Genomic DNA, 10,523 nt, shown 5'->3' with positions numbered 1-10,523 from the left:
TTCAAAAACTAAAACTGTTAGGAAGAAGTTCAGTTAGACGATTAATAATGTACATCTAGTGATTAAGTCACAATTAGGTGTGAGTTTTACATGTACACGATGATGTTGAATCATCTAGGCTACTGTAAAGGGTAATCACTACTAATATTTGAGAGCTTTTATCATTAATTTGCAGGTGACCCATTCAGTGCAGGAAGCCTCAGGCAAGATTCTGGTTGTCGTGTGCATTGCTTCGGGCCCCTCCTTACTATTGACCTGCCCGACAGGTCAATAGTATCACAGGTAGGGTCATTTAAATATTTTAATCACGTTATCCAGACCAGTGCGATCATATATTCTTTCTCTAGGATGCTTTGTACGATATGCCTTATTCTCGAACAGTTTAGGCTGTTTGGCTCTACGATTTACTTAAGCTTACGACGCTTTTGGGAAACGCTACGCAACCCTGGTCTGGAGTGATGTCTGATTCGTGAACGAGTCGTTCTTTTGAATCGAAACAAAGAATTTGAGGATATGGCTGAAGGGGCAAAAAAAAAAGTTTAATGAAAAATGACCTGAATAACATATAGCAGAAATGTTATAAATAAAATGCACTGGAAATTTGTATTACAGTTAGTATATCAACAGATGTGGTTGATAAAACCATGTTTAGTTTTAATAAGATTTGTGCAAAAACTTTTTTTTCCATCCAAGTGAAAATTAATGTTATCGTTCGCATATGTAGTTAACAGAACTGTGACGCATGAAATTATATGAACATCCTTATTAATAACCAAATATACACGCCTTGGCGTTGTTTTATGAACAAAAGATTCTGTTCGAAAGAACCGATTATCTGAACTGTGTCGAACGTCCATTCCTGCGTTTTGAACTTTGAACGGGTTTAACGTTCGCTTTCCCTACATCACTTCCGCATACTGTAAGGTTTATGAGCCAGATTGTCCCATACAGGCGGGAGATTTGGAAACAACTGTTTCTGTTTCTGACCTGCTCGTGTTAAGTACAGAAATATACAAATCCCTCGTGACAGCTCGGCCGTCGACAGGTACGCAAGAGTCAAATATGCAAATGATGCGTTTTATGCCAGAAAAAATCTGTTCTGGCCTATTCTGTTGGAGAAGTGTGAGACATTGCTTCGTAATTATGTATTTGATAAAGAACTGTATCTGTTGTGTTGCTGTATTATTCTGCATGCTGTTGTAAAGTTGCTAAAAACACTTTATGTCGCACTGTAGATCTGTGAATTAATGGGAGTCAGCGGCCAAATGGACCCGTTAGACTTTCTAACGAATGAAGAGTTGCTACTTTTTCTTCGCCGAAAGAAGACAGAGATTTCGTGCATAGAACAACCGCACGCATTTCTCACTCAGCTGCGCGACCACGACCTGATGACGGAGAAAGTCTTTGAGGCAGGAACACGCCCACCCTACATACACTCCTTCTCTAACACACCCATGCATTAAAGGCTGGAAGTATCTCTTTTATAGTCATTCATGTTATTGCTAGCACTAGCAAAACGCTTCAGTACCATGGTTTTGTGGACATGATCATTTTTGGTCATGTATGGCAATAGCATGCTTTTTGGACATGGTACAATAATAGTATTGTTTCTGGACATTAAATCACGAATACCATGTTTTAAAGGCATGTACTATGGCAGTGCCTTGTTTTTGGTAATTGTACTATAATAATACTATGTTTTTGCACATAAAAGTTACTAGAAATGGTACTTTTTAGTAATTTTTTTACTGTTTAAAAATTTGGTGTCAGTAAGGTTGTTTTATTTTTATTTATTTTTTTAAGAAATTGATAATTGAATTCAGCAGAGAGCCATTAAATTGATCAAAAGTGACTGTAAAAATATTTATAATGTTACAATTTTGTATTGTATCACAGATTCCACAAAAATGACTATCTTCAGCAGTGATAGCTAATAATATTAAAGGGATAGTTCACCCAAAAATGACAATTCTGTCATCATTTACTCACCCTCAGGTTGATCCAAACCTGTATAAATTTCTTTGTTCTGTTGAACACAAAGGAAGATATTTTGAAGAATGTTTGTAACCAGGCTGCTTTGGGGCACCATTGACTTCCATAGTAGAAAAAAAAAATACTATGGAAGTCAATGGTGCCCCAAAAATGTTCAGTTTAACACATTCTTCAAAATATCTTCCTCTGTGTTCAGCAGAAGAAAGAAATGTATGCAGGTTTGGAACAACTTCAGGGCGAGTAAATAATGACAGAATTTTCATTTTTGGGTGAACTATCCCTTTAAGCATCAAATCATCATATTAGAGTGATTTCTGAAGGATCATGTGACACTGAAGACTGGAGTAATGATGCTGAAAATTCAGCTTTGCCGTCACAGGAATAAATTACATTTTAAAATATATTAAAATAGAAAACAGTTATTTAAAGTTGAAATATCTCACAGCTTTTACTGTATTTTTGATCAAATAAATACAGCCTTGGTGAGCATGAGACTTCTTTAAAAAAAATCTTACTGACCCCAAACTTTAGAACTGTAATGAATGTCAAAGTACCATGGTGTTACCGTCACTTTACAGTGGCACATCCACTGTAATTTGTCGAAAGCTGTTGTAAAAACACACTGCAGGTTTACCTAATTCATTTCATTATTGTGCAGATGTTATTTTAAGCACAGTGACATCTGACCTTACTTCTTTTTTCCTTTATGTCTTTCTCTCTGTAGAAGGTGAAAGGGATGCGCACCCGTGAGCAGAAGCAGAAGGGCGTCTATAATGTTCTGGACCGGCTGGAGAAAGAGATGCCCCAGTGTGTGCATCAGTTCTGGCGCTGTGTGTTCAAACATCATATCCTGCAGCTGTACCCGACGCTACAACTGCTCAGAAACAGCCTGCTGGACGGTCAGGGGTTTTCACTATTATCAGCTTAGAGCTTAGACCTGGAGGCTCATGCTGCATTATTACGCTATTATAGATCAAGAATGTGTTCATGTTTACAGCAGTGTTATTTTAGTATCATTGAGATACTTTTCATTAATATTTTGATATTTAATTTTATATTTTCCATTTTCATTTTGCTTACATTTTTAGTCATTTTTTTGTGTTTTTTTAATGTCTATATACAGTAGTTTTTATACATTTTTATTTTAGTTTTACATAAAATTAAACTAAATTAAAATGATAAATGTTGGCTTGGCAGCACAAAAGCAAACTAGTTTTTTGTGGTTTTAGTTTCAGTTTTAGTATCTTTTTATTCTCAGGCACCTTCGAATTCTATGAGAATTGTCTGGATGTTGAGACACAGACGGAGAAGGGTGAAGGAAAGGAGGAGAAAGGAAAGAAGAAGAAAAACACTAGAAAGAGAACTAAAGATGATAGAAGTGGTGAGGATAGTGATGATCCAGGTCCTTCCTCTGCATCCACACCCACTCGGAAGAAAACAGCCAAGAAACCCTCATTCTGTGAGTCCCTGAACTACAGCAGGTCCAAGTTCTCTCTCTGTTCACTGATGCTTGGTGTTAAATGATAATTAGCCCAATATTTACTCACCCTCAAGCCATCCTAGGTGTATATGACTTTCTTCTTTCTGATGAACATAATTGGAGATATTTTAATAAATATCCTGACGCATTCAAGCTTTATAATGGCAGTGAACGGGACCCACGAGTTTGAGCTGAAGAAAGTGCCTCCATCCACATCCATCCATCATAAATGCACTCCACACGGCTCCGGGGGGTTAATAAAGGCCTTCTGAAGTGAAGCGATGCATTTGTGTAAAAAAAAAAAATCCATATTTAAACAAGTTATGAAGTAAAATATCATTTAACTAACGGAAAAAACAAAACTGGCATCGCATCAGTTACACATTTTCTGTAAGTTGAATAGGGAAGGTGTAGGACGTAGCGTAAGCTTTGTGAATTGCGAGAGTTTTACACTTTCTTCGTAAGTTGAATACGGAAGGCGGTCTGGCAGAAGCTAGATATTTTACTTCATAACTTGTTTAAATATGGATATATTTTTTTTACACAAACGCATCGCTTCACTTCATCAGGTCTTTATTAACCCCTCGGAGCCATGTGGAGTACACGTTTATGATGGATGGATGTGAATGGAGACACTTTCTTCAGCTTTATACTCATTGGTATCACTCACTGCCATTATAAAGCTCGGATGCGTCAGGATATTTATTAATATTTGTCTGATTATGTTCATCAGAAAGAAGAAAGTCATATACACCTAGGATGGCTTGAGGGTGAGTAAAGCTTGAGCTAATTTTCATTTGAAAGTGAAGTAATCCTTTAATGCCTGTATGATCTGTGTCTTTTCCTCTCCTTTTCTCAGCAACTCCTGTGAAGAAAGGAGAAAAAGCGGAGATGTGGTTGTGGCCTATTTATAAAACTCAGCTGCCTGTAAACTGTGGGGACAAAGAGGGCACTCTCTATCGGGACAAACTGCCTAAAGGTTCACCATCTTTCATTTTTTGCTATAATATTACAGTATGCATTTATCATACTTTTCATGGGTCTGGATGCATGCTATCTTTCTCTCCTGTAGGAGAGAAGTGCATTTTGTCCCAGGGACACTGGTTCACCCCATCTGCTTTTGAGAAGTTTGGGGGAAAGGAAAGGTGCAAAAACTGGAAAGTCAGCATCCGCTGCAGAAACACACCGCTTAAGAAACTCATAGAGGTAAATAATGCAGACACAGAATGTGTTTTATTGTCTAAACCATTAACATTTTCAATAATGTTTTCATTTACATTTATATTTATTCATTTATTATATGTTTCATCATAAGTTGTCGTATGGGAAACGCACCCCTGGTAATTACAACAGACTGATATATTTAAGCCAATATATAATAGCAAAATGATCATGGCAACCCATATTATTTCTAGTTTGTCCTATACAAATAAATAGTTTATTAGCATTTCTTTATTGTTTTATTTTTACTCTATATTAAATTTTCTTTCACATATAGTATTAATATAATTTAAGATATAAAACGTTTTGGTTGTTATATTTATTAGCTAATATTTCCATGTTTATGCATCCCACAATATACAATAGATATGAATATAAATATACATGCACAAATTAACTTTTTAGCTGTGTTTTATTTTATTACTTCATCCAAACACCCACCATTGTTTTGAAGGATTTTTTTCTTAAGGTGCAATCACAAAATATCATTGTTCAGCGAATTTTTGCAGGCAAAAATCCAGCCATTTCAATAGGAATCCACATGATTGGGAATCTCACGTGAGGGTGAAAGATTTCCGTACGCAGATTTCGCATTGTGTTCAAGATGGTCATGTGAATTCACCATGTTGACATCGCTACACTAGTAATGGACAGTAAACATTTTTTGCCATGCGAAATTTTGTTAATGTGACCACACCTTTAGTGTGAGGGAAAATGCACCTTTTCCTGTTTGAAATAATATTAGGTTGTAAAATTGTAGCAACTTATAGCCTATACTAGGCATGTGCTTCTAATACAAAACAACAGAAGTACAGTACATAAGTTTAAAACATGCGAGGTAAATACTGTACGTAGCTACATTAAATACAGCAGACCCCTCAGATAAATGTGTGATCTGACATCACTTCCTTTCTCATTCTTTCAGGAGAACCATCTTCAGTGTCCACCGATGGAGAGGAGAAAGAGGAAATGTGCCCCAAAAGTACTTTATCTCTCTCTGTACGATGTCAGGTTTTGTTTTTTCTTTGACATTCACTAAGTGACTATGTTCCTTCCTGCAGAGCATGAAAGTGCTGTTTCCTGTCATCTCACCCGAGAGCTCCAGTACAGGTGAGCACCGATCATCCACGCTCATTCACATGCTCTCTGCTGTCTGTCTGAATGCAGCGATGTGTTTTATTCCTCAAGACTCAGAAACCAGCACTTCGGATGAGGAAAGTGATGCTGAAGATTTCGAGGAACAGAGAGGGAGAGGAGGAGGAACAGAGTTTAGAGGGAGGGTTGAGGATGAGGAGGAGGAAGAGGAAGAAGAGATGACAGATCTGTCAGTTTTCCAGGCTCCCTCTTTACCAGTCACCTGTGTTTCGCTTACTGGGACTCTATACAAAGACAGGTTTGCATCAGGTACGTTACTGCAGTGTGTGTACTGCAGCAGTCTGTGCTGAACTCAGTATGCAGTTTGTTTTGTCTGTATCAGAGGTTTGAGTGGGAAGTGTTTATGTTTACTTCATGTTGCAGGGAGTCGTGGGAAGTGTATAAGGACCGAGGAAAGCTGGTTCACTCCAGAGGAATTTGTGAAGCAGGAACCAACTCTCACTGATGGACACTGGAGAAAAGATATACTGTGCCATGGAAAAACTCTCAACTTTTTACTCAAGGTATCAAACTGGATAGAACATTGAATGATACAAAAGAGAAAAATCATGATTATTTATGTATTTGTTTATTTATTACTTTCATTTTTAGAAAGAGATCCTGCGCATCCATTCTCTTCTGTGTGAATGTGTGAAATGCAGTGATCAACCAGAAGACCTGGTAAGAAACATCTCCAAAACGGACAAGTCTGTACATAATCAGTCATCATAAAAATAATTAATGACATTAACATGGGGCCTGTTTACACCTGGTCACTTCATGCGTTTTTGCTGATCAGATAGCTATCTGATTTTTTTATAAAACTTTCCCTTTACACTTGGCCACATAAATGTGTCTCCGCAAAATGAATATAAATCCGAGCTTCAATTCCTGTGCTATAAGCAAATTTAACGTCAACTTACATTTTAGTTCACGTCAACGAAAGCAACAGATATGAGCTGCATTTTATCATCAGCTAATTTCAAGATCAAAGACCGCAATAGGAGAAAGAGCGGCATCAGCACTGATAAGACGTTTACATTTATTCATTTTGCAAACGCTTTTATCCAAAGCGACTTACAAGTGAGGAATACAGCAAGCGATTCATCGTGAAGAGGCAAATAAACACAAGAAGTGCGCACAATACAATGTTTCAGACATAAGCTAGAATAGGGAGGGATTAAAGGGAAGTGAAAGCATGTTTTTTTTTTTTTTTTTTATGACGAGGTTAAGTGCTCACGAAAGAGATGAGTTTTCAGCTGTCCTTTGAATGTTGCCAGGGATTCTGCATTCTGGATGAAGGTGGGGAGATCATTAGGGCTGCCCCTGACTTAAGATTTCTCTAGTCGACTAGTAGTCGTTCATTTCAGCTAGTAGTCGACTAATCGCACGTTTATGTTAATTGAATTACTTAAATATACTGGGGGATGGAATATATGCCTCGTGCTCAAGCGCATGCATAAAGCTTGCCGCAAAGCACTGGCAAAAGTAATGATTATGAATGTGTCGGAAAAAATATCAAGTTTATTTAGCCTAAGTTTATTATTATAAAATAACATTTTAATTGTTTATTAATGAACTAGTGCTTTCTTAGACAGTGTTAGATGAAGTTGACGATGCTGACTCGTCATCTCCGCAGTAATTCACCTATTGAGAGAAATGCACTTTTCATATGGATTACATTATAAGTATTTGTTTTCGATTTGAATTGGTTCGTTTAAAAGTAGATGTTTCAAGCTTTCTATAGATATATTTCCCATGTCTGTGAGGCAAGTACCCTATATGCTGACTTTCAGTTCATTTATGTGATGAGCTGCTGTTCAGGGAGACCAAGACAGCAAAAAAAAACACATCCTGTTTGTTTCATTATTGTCATAAAAACTGACACATCAGCGAAATGCCTTTGAGCTTATTTCTGTGGTAATGTTAACATGTTATATCATGTTGTGTCGTCCTATAACTAGATGGCACAGAAAAATGACGATGTTTGCTACGTGTGTCACTCTGTGGGAGATCTCGTGTGTTGTGACGAATGTCCACGAGCTTTTCATTCATACTGTCACCTACCAGCTGTGGACGAAGACTCACCTGGGTGAGAGAGAGAGAAACAACAAATACAATTATTAAATCAGCAAGTATGTGTGTTGTACATTCATCCTTCTGCGTATGTGTGTGTGTTTGTTTGTAGGGAATGGATTTGTACCTTTTGCGTGTTAAGAACCAGTCAGCAATGGCGTGACTCCAGTAGCATGACTGAACAAGAAGCTTTCAACGCTCCAGTTTCGCAATACAGATTGGTAAACAAACGCAGAAATTGGCACCTTAATATAGAAGATAACCACAAATATTTAAACTGCCTAGACTGCTCACTAGGTTTAGAAACAGAACAATTATTTATAGGCCTAATTTTTTGTGTGTTTGTCTTCTTTAGCACTGCCACTATCTCCTGTTATGTGTGTACAAGGAGGACACTCAGAGGGTGTTTGTAGAGGATCCACGCCAAACAGTAAGAGTGTCTCCTTATGTCAACCTGCACTCTTTTACATACACTTCAAAATTTCTTTTCTTCTCATGCCTTAAATTAATTTAATACAATTATTATTTGATTATAAATAGAATAATAGGGAATTCAGGTTGGTGAAATTTAAATTTAAAATGAATAAATAAAAGATTAACCAGATTTTTTTTACTTCCAGGTGTCCAGATACTCTCAGTTCATTTCTCAGCCAATGTGGCTGGACAGAATAAAGCTAAAGCTGGAAAGTGACGAGTATCAGACGGTTGAAGCGTTTGTCTCTGACTTTCAGCTCATTTTCAGCAATTGCAGCAGATTCAATAGGGTAAGATTCACTGAAACACACAGGACATAATTATTAAAGCACCAAAAAACAAACAAACAGATCAAACGCTCATTAAAATGTAGTTGTTCTGTAATGTCTTATGTATGGACAGATATATTTAACATTATTGATTTTTGTTTGATTAACATGATATTGTGATGATTAACATGATGCATGAAGAGAGGATGCTTGTTTTTTTTGTTGTTGTTGTTTTTTTTTGACATTTGTTTTATATTTTGTTCTCTTTTGCTCTCGAAAGGACAATGAGTTTGGGCAAATGGGTGCCAGGCTGAAGGAAATGTTTGAGAAGGAGTTCCAGAAAATCTTCACAATCCAGTAACAGCTTGATCTGTGTAGTTTTGAATATGCATTAGATGTCATTATAATGTATATAAGATGTATAATATTTCTTATCCCGCAGCCCTTCATAGGACAAGCAGGATAGAAATTGAATGGATGGAAAATTTAGTATATAACCGCAGGTATTATGGTATTATGTCATTCATATCATGGGTAACGGATGGGAGTTTAATTATGTCAGTACAAAAGATCTGCTACTATTAGCTTTTTCTCTTCCTCCTTAAGCCTGGTGCACACTGTGCGATTTATAATAGTCCTTTACGAATGTTGCTTGTCAGATTGTACGAACATGATCCTCATGTCACACTGTGGGATCTCAGCCGTCATTTATGTCAGACTGTACGACAGTAAAGACGCGTTAAAAAAAAAGTTTTACATCATCAACCCACACGCATTCGGTGACAGTGAGCTGCATTACACGCGGGACTGAAATGATGGCTAACAAAGAAATCCCTAGCGTTCATTTTGATCACAGCTTAGGACAATTTGATGTTTGTCGTAGGAGAAGTCACACTGCAGGACTGTGTGCCAAATCTTCTGACACTGCCAGAATTTCGTCGGAGGTAAAATTTGATCGCAGCATTAATCGGCTGTCTGTGAACATGTCAAATTAGCAATCAAAGACTACAGATTTTAGACTAGGATTATAGGAATCTTTTAGGATTCCTAAAATTTGTCTCAGACGACCAAATCGTGGACAAAATCGCACAGTGTGCACCTGCCTTTATACAGACCTTATTCACTGTCGGTGACCATGTACCTTAGGAAGTGTGCCAATTCTGTAATTGCATAAATAATGATCAGCAGGTTCACAATTAAGTCAAATATTTTTTATATATACATTTCAGTATTATGTGTGATTTTAATAATTTGCTGTTTGTTTGTTTTTTATAAATAATGTCTTTATGTAAAAAGTTGGAGAATGTTTTTTCATGTTTAGAAAGTCTGAACAAATTCTTACTTTATGAGTTAATGTGAAAAACATGTTGTCATGACTTATTGATCATATAATTTTTTACAGTGTAGGGTAAGATTCACTGAAATACAGAGAAGCACCAAAAAATAAACAAAAAAAGTACAAACTCTGTCCACAGATTTACTGATGACAGGCGTGATCTGGTGAGTTGAATTCATCAAAATGTATGTTATGTATAGGTTTCGCTAGACCCTTTTTACTGGGCCTGATACCTAAAAAAATATTGCCTAATGAGATAGAAAATAGGTTTTCCTATTTATTAAACATTACATTTACATTATATAAATTCAGTGCAGGGTAGTAACCGATAACATGTAATCTGGATTACGTAATCAGATTACAAAAATGTAGTACTTGTAATTAGATTATATTACCTTTTAGAATGCGCATAATCAGATTACAGTTACTTTTTATGGATTACATGATTACATATTATTCACAATGGCAGTAAATTATTCATAATTCTCCCTAATTCTTCTTTCTATTCTTTTATACTTTCCTTTCTAGTCAGAGTAGTAGC

At 36.6% G+C, this 10,523-nt stretch overlaps 1 protein-coding gene across 3 annotated transcripts; it reads left to right on the top strand.

Annotated features, from left to right (window-relative positions):
- LOC127508461 (nuclear body protein SP140-like protein) lies at positions 1–10,109 on the top strand. Of its 3 annotated transcripts, none has more exons than XM_051886429.1 (16): positions 1–282; positions 1,236–1,409; positions 2,717–2,891; positions 3,251–3,451; positions 4,332–4,451; positions 4,545–4,678; positions 5,619–5,675; positions 5,755–5,803; positions 5,882–6,097; positions 6,212–6,351; positions 6,440–6,508; positions 7,792–7,919; positions 8,016–8,124; positions 8,259–8,333; positions 8,524–8,667; positions 8,927–10,109. In XM_051886429.1, exons 2-16 carry the CDS (start codon positions 1,248–1,250, stop codon positions 9,005–9,007), a joined length of 1,860 nt encoding a protein of 619 aa, XP_051742389.1. In that variant the 5' UTR covers positions 1–282; positions 1,236–1,247; the 3' UTR covers positions 9,008–10,109. The 3 variants fall into 3 exon arrangements, with proteins under 3 accessions (XP_051742389.1, XP_051742390.1, XP_051742388.1); XM_051886430.1 differs by lacking the exon at positions 1–282 and adding an exon at positions 884–1,045 and having other exon boundaries at positions 5,888–6,097; XM_051886428.1 differs by lacking the exon at positions 1–282 and adding an exon at positions 884–1,045.
- The last annotated feature ends 414 nt before the right edge of the window (positions 10,110–10,523 follow it).

The sequence above is a fragment of the Ctenopharyngodon idella genome, chromosome 3, assembly GCF_019924925.1.
Source record: "Ctenopharyngodon idella isolate HZGC_01 chromosome 3, HZGC01, whole genome shotgun sequence".
In the NCBI taxonomy this organism is placed as follows: domain Eukaryota; kingdom Metazoa; phylum Chordata; class Actinopteri; order Cypriniformes; family Xenocyprididae; genus Ctenopharyngodon; species Ctenopharyngodon idella.
Note: the sequence above shows the minus strand (reverse complement) of the source record. Positions and strands in the feature narration are given on the sequence as shown.